This window comes from Tasmannia lanceolata, unplaced genomic scaffold (assembly GCF_043159265.1).
Source record: "Tasmannia lanceolata isolate RefF3 unplaced genomic scaffold, GAP_Taslan_0.1 ptg000012l, whole genome shotgun sequence".
Classification (NCBI taxonomy): Eukaryota; Viridiplantae; Streptophyta; class Magnoliopsida; order Canellales; family Winteraceae; genus Tasmannia; species Tasmannia lanceolata.
Genome location: NW_027518689.1, coordinates 39219108 through 39239507, shown reverse-complemented (window position 1 = coordinate 39239507; position 20400 = coordinate 39219108). Strand labels below are relative to the sequence as shown.

Here is a 20400-nt window from a genome sequence, read left to right as displayed (position 1 = left end):
CAACACGACCGACCTGACTCTGAACCCGATGAAGGCTAACCCGAACCAACCCGAAAAGTTAATACCTCAACCTGAACCCGATCCAATTTCCCAATTCTGGTCGGGTTGACCTTGTTATGGTGTTATATTCCCCCTTTAGGTTTTGTGTTCTAAAAAGCAAAATAGAAAGACTTATAATTTATTTAAAAAAAAAAAAAAACCCTCTAACCTTGTGCCTGGGTTTTGAAGGGTGCATCATGCCTAACAAATAGCCTTTTTCACATGTTAGCAATCTTTGTTCCTATATTTTGGTTTTTTTTATTAGAATGACAAAACTACCCTCCTATGCTATGCGATGGGGCCTAGAGGGATTTGTTCGGTTCCACTCTTGGTTCCACTGGGATTCCATAGCAGCACTCTAATGTTGAAGGTAAAAAAGGTAAAAAGTGGGCGGCAAAATGGCATACCGTCAAATTGCCTACCAAATCCATACTAATTAACAGTAAATTTGCGTGATGATTGTATATAAATTTTAACATAAGGGGGCTTGTGTAATTTTCCTTTCATTTTATACTACTCTCTTGGAAACAACCTTAAGAACTAATCATATGGTTCTATAATTAAGAGAAGGGCAGTGATATTCCCCCCAGCCCAGTTTAGGATAAAATTGCCCCCCTTCTCCTCTACATCCGGCACAACACTCCAAACCGGTCTCTCTCTCAACGTGTGTTGGCCCAACAATTAATTTGTTTAAATCTTAGAGGAAGGTAGGCCCCACCCATGGTTTTCAAAATGAACCGTAACGCCCACACCATAAGATGATCCAAACCGTCCTTTTGATGGGACACATCGTAAATAAGTTGCGCCCCAAAATATCATTTCCACAGGATGATCCTAGCCCACCGATCTAAAGAGAAACCGACTATTATGGAAACCTTATAGATCGAAGGGTTGCGATCATCCTATGGAAATGATTTTGGGGGCACAACCTATTTACATTGTGGGCCATCAAATGGATGGTTTGGATCATCCTATGGGCCGCAACGTATATAGATTGTGCCTCCAAAATCATTTGCCATAGGATGATCGCAGCCCTCCGATCTATAGATGTTTCCATAATATGCAGTTTCTCTATAGATCGGAGGGCTAGGATCATCCAATGGAAATGAGATTTTGGGTAACAACCTATCTATGTTGTGGCCCATCAAATGGATGGTTTGGATTATCCTATGGTGTGGTCCGTACAGTACTTCATTTTGAGAAATATGCGTGGGGTCAACAAATCAAAAAAACAAATTTATGGGCTCAACCCGAACCTGACAGGCTCAAGCTGGGTTGGCATTTCCTTAGGTTGGGTTGGGTTGGGTTAAGGTTGGAAAAGGCCAGCCCGATTTAATTTCGGGTTGGGATAGTGTTGAGGCCTTGGCAACCCCACTCGACCCATTGATCAGTAGTGTTGAGGCCTTGGCATAATAAAACATTCTGATTCGTTTTAATTTCGTGTTGGGATGGTGTTGAGGCCTTGGCAATCTGAACTCGACCTCAGTCCTCTAATTTTATCTTGATTTTCTTAGGTTTATTGTATTTTTTTGTTTGGCCGCCCTACTCAACTCGACCCAATTTCGGGTTAGATGGGTTGGGTTAGGGTTGACCGTCCTACTTACCTCTGTATAGAAAATCCTTTAAGCCATACATTACCCAACCAATTGCATCCAGACGGACTTAATAAGGAGTCCTAGATAGCATACCAACATCAAAAGGCCCTGAAAATTCATATTCTTTTTCATGGCAGATACATCCTTGTTTTCTTCTTTGGGTCGTATGCCACGTAGATCTCAAGCCGGATGGGGAGGCTGTCCACGTCAGCATGAACGGTGAAACCCCATCGAACTTGGTGAGACTCTCGGTCTCCATATCATTTTCACAATACATATGCATGTTAATAACTATTGAATTTCCCACATATTTTTATAGTAAAAATTCTCGAGCAAAGATTTCGTTTTGATTGAAACCTTTGCGCTCTTATGATATTTTGAGAGATTTTAGGGACTAAAGTAAATACAGGGAGAGAGATTTTAGGAGGGATAGTGTAGATATTTAGAGAGAGAGATTTTAGGAATATCTTTTCTAATTTAATTGCTGATTCTAAGAGTCTTTTTTGGGGGGGGAGAGAAATTTGGGATGAGAGAAATTCTGGATTAGCACAAATTTTTTTCTTTTAATTGAAATTGTTTTGCATATGAGAAGAGTGACACGTAGATCTCATGCCTGATGGGGGACTGTCCACGTGGGCGTGAATAGTAAAACCCCCATTCTGCTATATTATAATAGATAGAAGATAGAAGCTCACTTGTCTTTTCCGCATGTGTCACTGCATGGGATTTCGTGTTACTCTTACAAAAGGAATTCCGTATTGCTAGCAGTAGCAGGCCTCTTTCTTTATTTTCTTGTTTTTTAATTACCGGTTAAGGCTGTTTGAATTCTTGAAAAGCTACTCTAGCCGATCAAGAAAATGTTTAGTAATCTTTGCTTTTCACAGAGGAAAACACTTCTAAAATGGGATCCCTTTTTCGCAGTAAAGAAGATGGTGAAATTGATCAGTGGTGAATAGGTCAATTTCAAATTGATTTTTGGCTTTTCTTTGGATTCACGTCTCGTCCTTTTATCTTCTTGTGCACGTGTCATGACCAAACGGACTTCCAAATGGGATAAATCTAGCCAATCCTCTTTTTCTAGCAACTCTATGATAATGCTAAACTAAGGGGCGCCCTTGTAAATATGGGATGAAAGGGCGCCCCTTCACCATAGTGTGACTTTTACAGTATTATTAATGCTCTACGCTAATGTGGATCGAATGGGGGCGCCTTTTCATCCCATATTTGCAAGGGCACCTCTCAATTTGGCTACACATCTGTATTTCTTCCGGCGAGACCTTGCCACCTTTTTGTGTGTTTGGATGCCAATTGCAAGGGATCCTCAAGCATTCCTTAAGCAAAAAATGCACTTTTTAGATTACTTGGTTTGTTTGTTTGCTAAAGATTACTTGGTAATCCATAGAGATTACCAGACAATAGAAATGTGTAATAATTGCATGTCTGGTGATGTGACGTCACTTTATTTTTCATATGAAATATCTCAAAAAAAGATAAGATTTCATAGGTAATCATCCTCTCCTTTCTCTATCACTCACTCTCCCTGGTTAACTTGCATCCAAACATGATAAAGCTCATGTTTTCCATTGTTTACACGACAGCCAAAATCCTACACCCTTGCCTAAAGAGTTGAAAAATGGCTCATGATTGGATCCATGTAATTTCCAGTAACCTTCTAAAAACGGCTGAGAAAGTAAATTCGGTTACACTTAATGACATGGATCCAATCAAGAGCACTTTTCTTTTCTGGCTAAGCGGTGAGTACAACATTTCCTTTTCCGTGAAATTTTTTTAATGAAGTTCTATGGTAGATTTTTTTTACAGCATTGAAGGCGCTCATTTACTTGGGACATCCCTCTCTGGTGTATTTTTTACTTCTCTTTGATACTACTGGGGCTGTCCCAAGTTATAACAGGGGCGAATATATCATTTCCCTTTGATAATATGAGGTCGATCATTTTACACCCATGCATATGGAAGCCCCCCAACCCAAGACACACACACACACACACACCCATCACCGCATCACCCACCACAATTTTATCTCTTGTTTTGTTATTGAAAAATTGAATAGGAACAGTGAAGAAAGACTTGAGGACTAGGAACATAATAGAGAACATGACCTTGTATAAGATAGAATGGAAGAAAATGATCCATGTAGATGAACCCAACTAGGGTTAAAAGTAGACTTAGTCAATTTGAGCCGGGTAGATCTTTTCACTTTTTCTTCAAGAAAAATTTCTAAAGAATTCATTAGCCAACCGCAACTATTTTGGGACAAAGGCTTAGTTGAATTGAGTAGAGTTGAGTTGAGTTGTTTTGTTATCACATGCATACGGTAGGTCCATCATTTTACACCCATGAGTAGGCCCAGCGTCTCCACCCAAATCCATCCATTCATCCATAGGGTAAGGCCCATCATTTACCGTGTCATGCATCAGGTGAGGCCCATCATCCTACCTCATGTTTCGATGAGGTGGCCCCCCACGATCTGCACTCGAGCCCATGCAAAGGTTTGACCCATTATTTTACACTCCCATTTTTGTTGGGGTACGGCCTTTATTTTCCACCATTTATAAGAATGCTAAGTCATAGGTTGGACCCATTATTTTACACTTTGGGTACGGCCATTATTTTACCCAAATGCATAACATGGCCCAGAATGCTAGTCTGATCATACACGTGCCACCACGACCACCTTTCTCAGACATTAAAGTCTCAGCCCTTCACCGAAAAGATAATGATAAATCCGCACCCTTTTAAATTCCCTTTTTTTTCGCTTAACAGTGGTGCGAATTATCCTATAGTGGGTGCGAATTTATCATTGCTCAAAAAAATCTCCCTTCCCAATAAAACCCTCCTCTCTCTCTCTGTCACTGATACTTTCCAAATCCCTTTCGTATACCTCTCTCTGATACCTTCCAGATTCCTCTCCCTCTCTCTCTCCAAGATTCATGGGTTATACGGCGAACGGTACTTCGGATAAGCCTTTAAAATTCCTCATCTATGGGAAAACCGGTTGGATAGGTGGTCTCCTCGGAAAGCTCTGTGAGGCTCAGGGAATCGATTACTCCTACGCCTCTGGTCGACTCGAAAACCGGTCTGAGTTAGAAACTGACCTGGCTACCGTCAAACCGACTCACGTATTCAACGCGGCCGGCGTGACCGGCCGGCCCAACGTGGATTGGTGCGAGTCTCATAAGGTCGAGACTATCCGAACTAACGTGGTCGGAACCCTAACCCTAGCTGACCTTTGCAGAGAAAAGGGCCTTATTTTGATCAATTATGCAACTGGTTGTATCTTTGAATATGATGATCTACATCCAATCGGATCAGGGATCGGATTCAAGGAGGAAGATCAACCTAATTTTATTGGATCCTTCTACTCCAAGACCAAGGCCATGGTAATTTAATTTTCTTTCTTATTTTCATTTCGTTTCTTTTTAGGATTGTATATGTTTTTTTTTGGATCTGGAAACTACTACCTGAGATTTAGCTGATTTGGTTGCGTTTATTGTGTCTATAATCTTTGTTTCAGTGTTTGAATGTTTACATGTAATTAGGGTGGTGATCTTTCAAGCCGCGTTATTTTTATTTTTTTTTGGGTACTACTGTGCAAATTTTGGATAAATTGACCTGTTATGGAATAGTTACATTCGACTGTGATGATCTGAGACCTTGCGAGTCGCAATTTCATTTGCTTCTACGTAGTTTGACTTCTTATTTATATCGGTTCAATGTGTTAATCTTTTAGTACCTGATCTGGATTTAGACCACATTCCCCTATCAGGGAATACAATGCACATATTGAGATCGTAACATGAAGCAAATCATGTGACTCTCATCGAGCTATATGTATGGTATTCTTAGATCTACTTAGGTAACACTTGTAGGTGGTTAATTTGAAGCAGATCTTATTAGTGGATACAGCATTATTACATCCCTTTTGTAGCCTCTGCAAAATGGCATTGACATTATTGCTTGTGACTATCTTCTCCCTGATGCTTTTTTACGAGATAGCAGATTTAATAAGAAAAGCAAAACATTACAAAATGCCATCAGGCAGAGGTTGCCCAATTACCATAGAAGGCATCTAAGGTTTCTGATCCTTAATTCTAGCTTTTCACCAAAGAATGGGAAACATTTGCTGTCACAATATAGGGGCTTATGTTGTCATGGGCCTTATCATAGGCTTTACTTATTGGCTTTATGCATTTATTCATTATTTAATTTTCCATGTAGATGGTGGTCATCTGACTGTTTTTAATAAGAGCTTTGGTTTTTGTGGGGTCACAGTAACCTTCACAATTTTTTCCTGTCTCCCATCTCTTCTCTTCTCTTTTGTCATCCTCTTCTTCTTCTTCTTCTCCTCACAATCCCTAATCAAAGCCGGGTGATTTACAACTTGGTATCAGAGCTAACGAAGTACTTCTGCGATTTGTCGTCACTGATAAATATTGAAAGAAGTTTTCCACACCTCTGCCCGTACAGCTGATGTCAGCAGCTGTGAGGATAGAACTGCCAGACATCGTCAAAACTGGTAGGGATTGATAGTGGATGTTTCATCACGTATGATTCCTAAATTTTTTATTTCATTTTGCACCAAGTTATCATCGGTTTTAAGAGAAAAAAATCAGATCTGAGAAAATTGATTAGATGGCTGTGCTTGTTGATTTAAGGGTTGAATCTGCATATATTCATCTTGTGTCGATTTTCTGAATGGAATGTGGACGGATTCATACTGATTGGATGATTTTTTGATGATTTATTGAAGTTTCTTCTCAGCTAATATTGCTGCCCTGTCTGCAGTTTTTATTTTATTTTATTATTATTATATTTTTAAAACTTGTGATGTGATAGTTGATCACCTGTTCTTTATATGTGGATGTAAAACCGGACCTGAAATATGTTTGTTAGCAGCCGTAGCGATGCAATCTCCACCACCTTGTGTGCGTTAGGTGGTGTGTCACACATGGGTATTCATGATGATGGCAATAACCCAGGGATGCAGATTACGACACTTAAGTTGGATGGTACCAAACTACTTGGAGTGGTCTCGATGTACCCAAATGATGACTGATTCAGTATATGATATGTGGGAGGCTGAAAATTTGACAATGATGTCTTGTTTACTTGGTTGAGAATTTTGTCTGCTTGTATGAACTTCAGCGAGGGATATCTCATCTTCTTCAGGGGCAAATGTCCTTAGCTACAATGATGTCTTGTTTACTTGGTTGAGAATTTTGTCTGCTTGTATGAACTTCAGCGAGGGATATCTCATCTTCTTCAGGGGCAAATGTCCTTAGCTGTGTACTTTGCTTCCTTGAGAAGCAGGTCGTAAGAGTTTGACCACTATCAGGAGTATAAACCGGTATGTTTCGCTGATGCTGCGGAATTTAAGAATGTGACAGAACATACTTAGATATTTGAGTTACAAGTGTTGAATTCAGATTGTGAGCATTCCAAGATTTAGAAACTTTGAAGAAACATACCACCCTCCTCTCATGCTAACATACAGAGTGAGGAGAGTAGGAGTGCTTTGTAGAAACCTACCACCCTCCATCTGTTGTCCATACAATGGTTTCGATAGAAACAGTTTATATACATCTCTCTCTCTCTCTCTCTCTCTCTCTCTCTCTCTCTCTCTCTCTCTCTCTCTCTCTCTCTCTCTCTCTCTCTCTCTCTTTATATATATATATAAGCGTTCCTGCACTTAAGTGGCTTATAAAGCGTCCCATTGGTCACTTTTTGTGGACTCGCAATGGTGGACCCGCTATACGAACCAATGGGAGGCTTTTTAAGCCACTTAAGCGCAGGGAAGCTCCCTGTGCAACTGCGCAGGAACACTTTCCTCTCTCTCTCTCTCTATATATATATATATATATATATTTATATATATATATATTTATATATATATATATATATGAATGCTCAGCAACCAAGGTTTTAAATCTCGGTTTCGGTACGAAATCTTGTAAAAATTTCACCGAAATTTTGTACTTCACCGAAACGTTTCACCGAAATTTCCGAAATTTTACCGAAACGAAATGTTCCAGCCGAAATTTAAAACCATGTCAGTAACTCAGATGTAATGGACAAAACAATAACCACAGATCTAATTTATTATGGAATTCCCTTCCTTTGCTACTTGGTGCTCATACACAATTTGCAATCTTCAATTTTTTCAACTACTCGGTCCTATGAACAAAAACTATTTAAGTAGCTTTAAAACAGATGATATGCATTCCATTAAGCGAACTAACTATAGAAACACAGACAAATATATGAGCAATATATTTAGGATCACAGAACAAAAAAAAATACAAAAACACAGACAAATCACAGAACAAATGAGACACCCTCTCTTGAGGAAAAAATCAGTATTTTTTAAATCACAAACCCTACACATAAATCACCAAAAAAATGGTTTGAACCATAAATCAGAGGAAAAATGAGACTAACTCTGATTTATGGTTCCCTAATGCAGAGGAAAGAATTAGGGAACCATAAATCAGCAAACCCTAAACGCGGAAATCAGAGAAAAAAATGGTTGCAAGGATGAAAAACCAAAAAATGGTACGTACCTGGTCATTTGCTGGTTCTGGTTTGCCGTTGGCATGAGGGAATACCTTCGGAGAAGAAAGAGGCTGGTTCAAGCGATGGGAGAAGAGAGAGGCGCGCTCTGGTTTCCTTCTCGACTATTGGATTTAGGGTTTAAAGTGGAAGGGGGTTTCATGAAAAAAAGCCGTAGGGTTTGTCAGAGAGAGAAAGAGAGAGAGAGAGAGTTTAGGGTTTGTCGAGGGTACGTCCGTGATGCACCCTTGATAACGCAAGTTTCTCTCTTTGTTTTGCCGCATGGGCCCACGTTTCAACAGCCAATGAGATGTCTTATCTCTCTTCAAGCGCATGCTTCTTTGGTGCGGTTGAGCGCACACTCCTTTTCCTCTCTCTCTCTCTCTCTATATATATATATATATATATATATATATATATATATATATATATATATATATATATGAGGAAAGTGTTCCTAAGCTATAGCTCAAAAACACCTGTGGCCCCACATTTTTTGGGGGATCCAAAGCATTCATTTGGAAGGCCCTTCCATGGACAGACAATGTGTGTCCATGTTTCTGCCCATTTTTTCCCTCCACAGATGGCAAGGTTAGGATGATCATATAGGGCTGATTTTTGGTACACACCCTATCCATGGAAGGGCCTTCCAAATGAATGCTTTGGATCCCCCAAAAAAATGTGGGGCCACATGTGTTTTTGAGCTATAGCTCAGATAAAAGCTATTTTCCCCTCGACCTCTGTGGAGGAAAAAATTAGGCAGAAACATGATCCATGGAAGGTCCTTCCAAATGAATGCTTTGGATCCCCTCCAAAAATGTGGGGCCCCATGTGTTTTTGAGCTATAGCTCAGATAAGCTATTTTCCCCTCCACCTCTATGAAAATTGGGCAGAAACATGGACACACATTGTCTGTCCATTTTCCCCTCCACCTTTGATTGGGTAAGGATGATCATACAAAGCTGATTTTTGGAACACACCCTATCCATGGAAGGGTCATCCAAATGAATGCTTTGGATCCCCCAAAAAATGTGAGGCCACATGTGTTTTTGAGCTATAGCTCAGATAAGCTTATCTAAGCTATAGCTCAGGAACACTTTCCTCTCTCTCTCTCTCTCTCTCTCTCTCTCTATATATATATATATATATATATATATACACATACACACACACACACACACACACACACAGTTGAGGTTTTTATTTTTCTGTTATCTAAACGAATCGATGCGAATCATATTCATAGATAAATTAGGATCCACATCTGTCACAAGGAACTGGTTTACCTACCTTATGTCTGTCTAGGTTTATACCAGAACCTAAACCGTTTCCTAGTTGAACTAGGAAACCATTAGAGAAAACTCCCCAAAGCTAACGGGTGAAACAAGAAACAAAACAACACAGAAATTTCAAGTGATTTGGGCTGTTTTCTTTTTCGAGTGTTTTGGGTTGTTTTATGTACAAGTAATGAAATGATGATATAATTTCATGTTTCATGGGCTTTCCTTATTTTTGTAATTTCTGATGCTTTTGGTTCATGGTGTTTTGGTGCATTCCTAATGCGCAAGTGGCAGCACAACTCCCAGGAACCCTCTAAGACGTATGATATAAAGAATAAGAGAGGGGTTTGAAAATTTTGGGCCTAACGGGGCGAGAACTGCTGACACTAGCATTGATGTCACCATGATACCTACTATGTCAGTTATCAGCAAGAGGATCTAACAGGGTCATATGGAGTTGAAATTCTCCAACTCATGTTTTCGCATACTAGGAATTGTAACTATTGTTCTCCATCATTCATAAAAGAACATAAGTTACATCTAGATCATGTTGCCATGGTCTCCCGAGCAATATATGACATGTATTCATCAGGACCACATCACACCACACTTACTCTTTGTACTTGGGTCCAATGGAAAATATAAAACATAGATTGAATTTCTAAATGGCACACCAACATGTCATGGTGTTGAAATCCTATGGGATAAACTTTTTACCATTTTATGCTACTTCTCTTCCTTTTGAAATTAATGATGAAGTGTTTTATTGTTTCAAGGAAGAGTTGTGAAGTGATTTTCCAGATCCAATGGCTGGAGATACAAATCATATTTCCATATGGAAAGTTCTGTCCTCAACCTGGTATATAGTTTAGCTAGTTCAATGTTCAAACAATACCAACCTGGTGGAATGGTTCAACAGCTCAAGTAGTGAGCCTGCTGGTCTGATCAGGTCTCATAAAAGTGTACCTATTTCCGGAGCAACCCATATTTTTGGCCACTTCCGATTAAACCCAGTTTGACTGATGGTCCTATTTGAATTTCAAATCACTGCTTGACAATAAGATGCTGGAGTGAGCGAGAAACATGAAAGTGTTCATCGGTCTAAAAAAAAGGATAGGTTATATTCCCCGGCAAGTGAAGATATAGTTCAAGGGCTCAATTCACTCCTGGTAGCTCTTTCTAAATGAGTGCATATAAATTTCAACCACTGAGTTAAAAGGGCCCTTTTTCTTCAATTGATGAATTAGCCACTATGAGTTTAGACTTTAGTGAATGTATATATATATATATATATATATATATATATATATGCAAAGGTGCTCATTCAGAAACAAGAAATTTGATTTACCTAAGAAGGTTTTTTTTTTTGAATGGCGATTTGCCTAGGAAGCTCTAGGGTAAAATATAAATGCAATGAATCATTTCAGGACATACACAATTATTTCAGGATCAGGAATATTGGCAGTGTTCACATTCAAACTTTTGTTGACAAATCTTTAGAGACATTGGTCACTGTCTTGTTTGTATGTCTTGCAATTAGCAAATATTTGTTTTTTTGTACTGGCTTCCAAAAATTTAAGTTGCCCCATACTAAGACTCATAATAGTTTTCGTACAATATTTTGAGAACTGGTGCAACCCGGTTGAACTGGTCTGAACCTGATTGCTATGACAAAGCAGCGACGAACAAAATGGAAATTGGAGGTTAATGTATTCTCAAAAAGCAGTATGAGGTGACAATCTGGAATCTTATTCCTGATGGAGAGCCCTTGATCATCATGCTCCCCTAATCCTTTTCCCCCTCATTATCACCTTCCAGAGGAAGGTTACTCTAACGAGCTCATAGTCAATGTATGAAAACTGCTGAATCGTCTTCATATTCTTTGCTGGCTTCTATTGTTGTTGTTTTACATGCTCATTTATTGAATCTAGCATAATAAATTATATGAAAATTAAAAACTATAGTGGTCTTTCATGATTTTGGCTTGTCTGCATCCTTAAATCAACAGGTGGAAGATCTGCTTAAGAACTATGAGAACGTTTGTACCTTGCGTGTCAGGATGCCCATCTCATCTGATTTATCAAACCCCCGTAACTTCATCACAAAAATCACTCGATACGAAAAGGTGGTCAACATTCCCAACTCTATGACGATCTTGGATGAACTTCTTCCCATCTCCATCGAAATGGCGAAGAGGAATCTCACAGGGATTTGGAACTTCACCAATCCAGGAGTGGTTAGCCACAATGAGATCTTGGAGATGTACAGAGACTACATCGACCCAAGCTTCTCTTGGAGGAATTTCAATCTTGAAGAGCAGGCCAAGGTAATCATTGCTCCGAGGAGCAACAACGAATTAGATGCCATGAAATTGAAGAACGAGTTCCCCGAACTTCTGCCCATTAAGGAATCGCTCATAAAGTACGTATTCAAGCCAAATCAGAAGACATCCTCTGTAGTGTGAGATTTCTGTTCAATTTTCTTTTAAAATGTTCTATTTGTTGAGTTAGCTGTTGGGGATAGGAGTTTGGAACAGTAGACGGACTTCAACCGCTAAATCCTCTTTCCCCATCACGTTAGTCCCTATTTTGCATATGATTACTATGCTTTTATTAATAAATTAGTTTGAGGAAGGGGGGGTATGTTCTTTCTGTAATAAGCTTACTTTTATCTTGTTGAAAAATTACGAGTTCCATGGTTGTGCCCATTCTGTTTTATTAATGGTCTTATTGAGTTTGATTTTTGTATTGAAAAGATTGTGTAAATGGTTTTTCATGTAAGTTATTGAAAAATGAAAGGTTCACTGTTACGTTGTCTGCTGGGCTTAACCTTGGATTGGCCATGACTCAAACCGCACCAGTGGTAAATCTTGGCCCAATTAGACATTTTTTTCATTGAATGTGGACTGTTGGCTCTATGATTTCTTCATTATCCATTGAACACGGGTGATTTTAGGGCAACCATGGTGCACCCATCCGGTCTCTGAACAATGGGCCTAGCGGTGATTGTTGGGGTAGGGTGTTCTTATTGTGGATCATCAAGGCCCGTCTACTATTATTGGGGTCGGGTGATCTCTGAACAATGGGCCTTAGTCGGTGTTCTTATGATCTGGATTGCCCATCTGATACGACTTATTTTGAAAGTCTTAAATGGCCCGAAATCTCAAACAATCGTACGTATGGGAATGGGAAACGGTTTACATTGGACAACAACAAAAAAACCACATTATTAGATTTAAACAGTAGGATTGTTAGGGGTTGGCTTGTTTTTTTTGGACCATTAGAGATCCAAGGTGGGGCTTATTATCAGATGGAATAGTTTGCATGCTTCATTTATTACAATGAGGTTGCTCCCTACTGAAAGGTCTTTAGGCCTTGAAAATTCTTCATTGGAATTCTTTGTTCATGAAATTTTTTCCAGTTATAGATTTTTTTGTCTAGGGTTTTTTGTGAATTCCTTTTACCTGAATTAACTTGCGGATCAAAAGGACCCAGCTTAGTATGTTAGTCCTTTTTCATATTACCAAACAGGCATCCCATTTGCAATATCAGCCTCACAAACTTCATCATTCAAGCTGGCTCTATTACAGAATGCAAATGAGTTCTAAAAAATGGCGACAAGAATTCATGGAAAGTTCCAACAACTGAACAAACACAGCATGTAGAAAGACCCTGATGTCATAAAATTGAATGGAAGAGCTTACATTTAATTTCCAACAAAGTTGGTAATTGCATTATTTATTTTAATCTCAATCCAGACAAAGATAGAGAGAAAAGAAACATGACCAGATCAGTCTTGCTTACTATACTACTGTCTGGCTCTGCTGAACTACTAATTTCCCCCAAGAATTCCATTCTTGTGATATATAGAGGAGCCTTCGAAAAAACTAGGCTTCATGTTAGGAATTACAGATGGAGGGAGGACAGTATAAACCACCAACGGGATCCTTACCACATGAACACCATCCTTCCACACAATTGAACCAGAAATGATTGGCTGCTGAATGATGACTCCACCGCTCACCTTCACTGTAAACGATATCTTCTCACCCACTGATGAGAACGAAAGAACAGAGGGTTCGACTGTAACATTCAGAAGGGATGGTACACTGACAGTGGCGTGATAAGTAGAGTTTGGAGACCCAACATTAGTTACTGTTCTACTGAATGTTCCCAAGATAGGGTGCCAATCTGCTATGGAGAGTGCAATGGAGGGATAGTTTAGGTCCCAAGCAGTTCCAGGGACAGTTCCATTACAAGTGCTCGAGTCTCCAGTTACTAGTTTTAGAGTGGTGGTGTTGTAGCCCTGCTTACAGAGGAAGTCCACATAGTCTTTCTCTGATGCATCGAAGACTAGTCCAGGATCTACAGCTCCCACTGGGTTAATGTGACCTGATCCATAAGCGAATTCTGCATCTTCGTTCTTCCTCAAATCCATCACATAAGCTGTAGTCATGAGCGCAGATTTAATGGCAGCTGGAGACCAGTTTGGGTGAGCTGATTTAACATAGGCGGCTGCACCGCTAGCATGAGGGCAAGACATGGAAGTGCCTGAAATTATGTTGTAGTTAACTTTCCTTGTATCTCCGTAGTAGATGGAAGGAGGTGAGATCGGAGACCAGGCTGCGAGGATGTCTACACCAGGGGCGGTCAAATCGGGCTGTTTATTTAAATAAGATTAAGTGGTTCAGGGGCATTTCAAAACAATGCTAATAGAGAAAATTAATTGACATTTATTACCTTGAGAATATCTGGAGTGATTGGATTAGGCCCTCTAGAAGAGAAGGAGACAACACGAGGCGCCGCATCATCCTTATAAGTCTCACCGGTCTGAATGGTTCCAATGGGGTTCCTGAAAAGGGGCGGTTTCTTAATTTTACAATAGCCCAATAGGTAGTATGCTATGAAAACCATCGATGTAAGTTTATATGAATGCGCCAAACAGTTGACAATAGCGAAATTAGTCACAGGAAATAAAAATAATTGAAACACAGATGATGGTATGACTACGTCCACTCGCAGAGGTGATCCAAGAACTTAATTAGCACTATGGTTGCATATTACAATCAACCAAGACCTTATATAGAATCCCAAACCTAATCTCCCTAATCTCATTATTACACTTTCTCCTAAAGATGGAAATAATGATTTTCACATGACGAAAATATGCCCTCCCCTAGCAGACTTTATTTGGGCATTGTACTTTTATGGGATCATTAGGGGGTTTTAGTAGTGTTATACTTTAGGGAACTCTGAGGAACTTGAAGAGTAACGCCTTAGTTCCACCCAACTTTTTAGCTTCCACTCTGAAAACCCAAGTTAGTCGGAAGGTCTGGATTTATCCCAGAGACTCACCAAAATCTCGTTCTCTTATTAAAATGGGCTCACCCGAGAATCCTTCTCAAATGGCTAGAACTTGAAAGTTCTAATTGGCATTTCTTCCCAGTATGAAAATGACCAATATAACCTTATCTCATGTTAAAATAAGAAAAAAAAATAGAAAAATAGAAAATTCTCTAAAAATGAAGAGAATGGAATTGGTAGTGTATCACTTACTCAGTAGATTGAATGTATTCCAGTACTTTCTTACTATCATCTGTATTGATGAGAGTGGCTGGTAGCGGGTAAGAGAAGGAGAGATCTGGAAACAATTGGGAGAACTTCGGATCACTCATTATGGCACCCAATCCATCAGCCAACATGACCCCTGAACCATCCCAAAGCCTATCACATAGAACAATTTTTCCTTCTACTTCAATGGAATTCAATGATCCAGGCACACAATATTTTGAAATATCACCCGAAGCACCTGCAGATACATTCGCCGCATCTCCTCCGTAAACCAAGCTAAACTCTGTCCCACTAAGGGCAAAGTTGCTAAACTCTGTCCCACTAAGGGCAAAGTTATTGATGGAATTTCCCTTTTAGTTTGTTTTTACAAATGAAAAAGGAAGAAAAGAACGATGTTAGTTAAGATCAAATGAAAAAAAAAATTCTCAACTTGAATAAAAATTTCAGTAGACTCACAATGTAAGTTTGTCCATTGCCAAGAACGACATTGGACACGAATTTTCTATCGATCGTGCTAGCGGCCACTGTTAAAGACCAGGGTGCATAGTTGGATACACTAAGAGGAAATGGGCCTGAATTTCCTGCAGAATTAGAGGTTAAGATCCCATACTTCATTGCATGGAAAGATCCAATTGCTATTGGGTCTTCGAAGTATTGTTCTATGAAATCAGACCCAATGGAAACTGATATGATATCAACACCATCTGCTATTGCATCATCAAAAGCTGCTAAGAGATCGGCCAAACCACACCCAAATGACCAGCATACTTTGTACACCGCAATTCTCGCTTGTGGAACTGCGCCTCTTGCAACACCTTCTGCTAGTCCATAGTAGCTTGCTTTACTTACAATTCTCCCTGCTGCTGTCGAAGAAGTATGGGTTCCATGGCCCTCCGAATCCCTCGGAGATTTAATATCCGTAACGTCGTAGAAGCCGTCGCTATTGTAGAATCGAGCTCCAATGACCTTGCTGTAAAATGTAGATCCAAAAATTTCATCAAAATTCCAAGGATCTTTTGGGAAGATTGAAGAGGTGGGAAAGTCAGCTTGGTGGTGATGAAACTAAAAGGTTTTGGAAAGGGAGAATAGTTTTTTTTAACTTTGTTTTTTCAGAGCCTGGAGCTTTCTCGTAGGCCATCATACGTTGTAGTTATATGGGGACTCCTGGTCCCTCTATTACGTCACTTTCGTATGAATATAAATATATCTTTGTCGCTTTTCAAAAACAAAAAAAAATACTTGAAACATAAGACACACAGAGAGAGGGAGGGAGGGAGATCACTTGTTGCAGGTGAAGTTATGTGCAGTCTGGCATGTGCCTTTCCATTTTGCGGGAGGAGGACTAAATCCGTCGTCACTGAAGCTCTCAGCCTCGGGCCAAACTCCTATGGAAATTGCAAATAGTCACCATAAATTTCCTGAAATTTTATGTAGGGGCTAGTTTTGGTGATGGTATGTGTCATTGAAATGATCCTGCATGGTTTCTTCACGAGGCAAATTAAACTAATTGAACGTGTATACTCATTTTTACCTGTATCTAGCATCCCAACAATGATGTTTCCTTCTTGACCATAGTAGCGTCCGGATAGAGTTTGAGTGAGGCCCATGAAGTCCCACGATCTTGTAGTGTGAAGATGAAGTTTGGTGTTGGGTAACACAGAAACCACTCCCTCCATCTCTATAAGCCCAATTCAATTGGTTAACCATCAAGAATGTATCCTTTTTTATTATTATGCTCATAACATTAGTGCTAATCTTCACAAGGAGTGTTAATATCACCTGAAAATTTCGCAACTTCTTCATCGGATAGTCTAGCTGCAAACCCATTAAAACTCCTTCCATAGCTATAGATTAATGAGTCTTTGGCGTTGGTGCTGCTGAAATTGGAGAAGTTAGATTATTTTTTAAGAGAAAGTACATGTTAAGTTCTCATTATTTGTAGAAACCCATCTGAAAAAAACCATCATCTTAGTAGTAGCAGTAGTAAAACCTTCCGAGGACATCTTCTAGCATTGTCTGGTGCAACAACGCTGTAGATACACCATTCTTGGGAAGCTCTCCCATGTATACAACATGAACCTACAAATACAGCCTTCACACTGAGAAACATTGCAATTGCCAAGGATCCCTATATAGAAAAGGATAATGAAATATAAGAGTACTACCTTCCTTTCCTCTTGGCAAAGGCAATTCACTAAAAGAACTGCAAGCAACAAGGGATATAAAAAGGAAGGAAACCACTTATTGGCCATTGAAGCCCTCTTAATTCTTCCACCCAACTCCTCCCAATTCAAATGTAAGAGTGGGTTTGCTCCTCAAGGCTAGAAATTTCAGCTATTTATAGCAATCATTATACATTGTGTCGAGCTTACGCGATAGGCATATATTCTCTTTTTCCTGGATTATCTTAAACTAATGAAAAATATAAGAGGCACTTTGGATTTCTTACAAGAAGGTGCATTAGTCATCCCTTTGATTTTTGTGGTTGTCTTTTTACCGAAGATGAGAAGTATACATGGCCTCTTTGTTGGGTTGCAGGGTGACGAGCCAAGCTTAGTGATCTCCTTTGTAGAGTTCGTCCAAGTTGCGAGGAGAACAGAAAAAACAAGAAAATTAGACCAATTGAACGGTCTTTCCAAAGTCAAAACATTTGTTTGCTTTGTGGTAAGAGTCAGTGGTTAATGGTTTAATGTCATTATATTTCCCTTGTTGCCTGTTGGGATTGAGCCTTTTTGCTAGGTGGTTATGACTTATGACCATTGTTGCCAGTTCGGTTCAGTTCCAAGCTTAACAGAACTAGGAAATGAGTTTTTCTTTTTGCATAGGGAACCACTAATGTAATACGAAGCAAGGGTTTGTGGCCATCAAATACTAATTATCCACCTTGGATTGCCCTTGCTCAAAAAACCACTCCAATTTCGCAATCCTAGCCATCCAATCAAAGAATTTTTCATATTTTTAATATTTAATACTAACTCTTCTTCAAATTTTTTTTTTCTAACCATCTATTTGGGGGACTAATGGTAGATGGTTAGACACGCCCAATTGCAGATGCTTTAGTGCCAAAGGGTGATCAAAGTGGGCCCCACCAAGGGGTGCGATAATGCCGCAGTTCTCCATGGGGATAGCAAGCCGGGGATTATTTTATCCTTGGATAGCCCTAATATCAGAGGTTCTCTTCAAGAATAGCCCCGGTGGTGGGGTTATACTATAGAAGGTCATCAATGCCAGGGATTATTCAAGATAAAACTATCCAAGTTGGGTAGCTAATTCCAGGAAAAGCTTATGCGAGGAGTTCTATCCCCATGAGAACAGCCCGAGTGAATCTCTATTCTTGACTGCACTTAAGGTATGATTAGGTGCAAGCAGGTTACACTAGATCATTCTTCATTGTAAAATGTAACCCATGTAGAATTCCCAAGTAGATCATTCTCTGGTAGGCACAGACAGGCCATGGTTTATACAGTCCTTGGGCCTAATGGGTCCGATAATCAGTTTTGGACTCGAATCAATTCTCAAAATTCAAAACGAACAGGGCCTAGTACATTGGCGCAGGACCAAGGCCCAGGGGGCAACACAACTGGCGTCAAGCCCAGGTACTCAGAGCCAGACCCAGCCCAAGTAGTCAGGCATGCAAATTAATTTTAGAGCGGTCCTAATCCATGCAAGAACCAAGTGGGGAAGAAAGGAAAATAATATAAGACACGCTTGTTTTAGGATTGTCCTAAACAACCATCGTAATGTTGCATGTCTATCAAAGGGTATATTTATCATTTTGTCAAAAAAAATAGGGACCCGGGTGTGTCTTCCTGGCAGGTCTCAGTTAGAAATGTGACCTCAAGAAGAGAAAATTGTTTGCTTGGGGGGCTTGTGGAAACTAGATGATCCAAACTTAGGGGTCCAATCTGTGCATTACTATTTTATCTTACGTTATGCATATTTTACGTCTCCTCATAGGCAAAGATTCGCGGCTTTCCTAGCATCACTTACCATTGAAAATCAGCAATAAGAAAATGATATTCTCACTCCATGTTTGATGAGGGCACTCTTTTCTTGAATTTATACTTTTTCTTATTTGGTGGTCGAAAATTTTACGATTCTCCAAGTTATCAATATCCAATCAGAAAAGTGATTACCAAAATGAGGAGTTCCATTATCACAGTATAGGAGTGACAATATCATTGGATATCAAAACATTGGATTGGATCTAAATGTAAAATTATGTTATGTCCCTAACCAATGCACCCAAAGCTCCAGAGCTGATGGAACATGTTAGGCCCATTTAAGCCTGTTTCATACTAGGCTGGCTCCTACCTAGGTAGGCCCCACTTAGGATAGTAACATTGCACCACGCTTCCGCATCCGCTGCCCTCGGTGGCCCACTGTGTGACGTTCTACCTTTTTTTTTTTCCAGGTAACACTTTTTAGAGGTCGTCCCCTCCGTGGCAGCTTTCACTTTGGCTTTTTTACCATGTAGCCCTTTTCCAATTACTCTTCTCTACAAGTTGCCTCTTCTGTGACTTGAACATTGGACGTCGTGACTACTCCGATACCAAACGTTAGGCAAGGTTTTAAATTTCAGCCGAAATCTGAAATTTCGGACCGAGGATTTCGGTGAGGTCCGAAACTGAAACGTTCTGAAACCAAAATTGCCGAAATTTACCAAATATTGGTCGAAATTTCGGCCAAATTTAAGATAAAATATTAAGTTTTTATTCCTTTAAATAATTTCAACTGAAATCACGGAATTTTGGTAATTTCGCTCGAAATTTCGGCCCAAAAAATGACATTTCGAGCACCCATTACCGAATTTTGGGATTTCGGCTAAAATTTTTGTTTCGGATAGGAGCGAAATTACCTCCAAAACTGAAATTTTTAACCTTGACGTTAGGTACCTAACCAATGCACCAAAAACTCCAGAGCTAATGGAACCCGTTAGACTAGGCCCTTTAAGCCTGTCCCATACCAGGTTGGGTCCTACCTAGTCCCATACCTAGGCAGGCCCCCACTTAAGACCATAACAAAGCATGCCCCTAGAAGGATACAAAGGGCTTCTTGCAATATGATATGAATCAAGTAGTGAAAGTAAAAATAGGAATTACTAAGATTAATTAGTACCCTAACCTAGCTCAAGTTCAATGGCTAGCTTCCAATGAATTAATTCTGCAATTCTTCTAATAAGAATACATTTCCACATAATGTGAATGAGAGTATGCTTCTATGAAACATGCATGGACGCAAATACACATATTTTCATGTTCTAGAGTCAATAAGATTAGCTTAAAATAAAGTTTGCACATAAAGATCTATTTTGGTTGTATCCAAAGAGAGCCTTTTAGAGTCGAC

General features: G+C 39.6%; 2 protein-coding genes across 2 annotated transcripts; one reads left to right on the top strand and one right to left on the bottom strand.

The window, feature by feature from the left end:
• The first annotated feature begins 4487 nt into the window (after positions 1 to 4487).
• On the top strand, positions 4488 to 12191 carry NRS/ER (nucleotide-rhamnose synthase/epimerase-reductase). The gene is made up of 2 exons (XM_077392513.1): positions 4488 to 5035; positions 11493 to 12191. Exons 1-2 carry the CDS (start codon positions 4586 to 4588, stop codon positions 11946 to 11948), a joined length of 906 nt encoding a protein of 301 aa, XP_077248628.1. The 5' UTR covers positions 4488 to 4585; the 3' UTR covers positions 11949 to 12191.
• A 1087-nt stretch (positions 12192 to 13278) lies between these two features.
• On the bottom strand, positions 13279 to 17127 carry LOC143887318 (cucumisin-like). Its single transcript, XM_077391425.1, has 8 exons — positions 17045 to 17127; positions 16834 to 16928; positions 16586 to 16732; positions 16337 to 16439; positions 15511 to 16024; positions 15040 to 15404; positions 14224 to 14335; positions 13279 to 14143 (listed from the first exon to the last, which is right to left on the bottom strand). The coding sequence occupies exons 1-8, from the start codon at positions 17116 to 17118 to the stop codon at positions 13316 to 13318; spliced, it is 2238 nt and encodes a 745-aa protein (XP_077247540.1). The 5' UTR covers positions 17119 to 17127; the 3' UTR covers positions 13279 to 13315.
• Positions 17128 to 20400: the final 3273 nt, after the last annotated feature.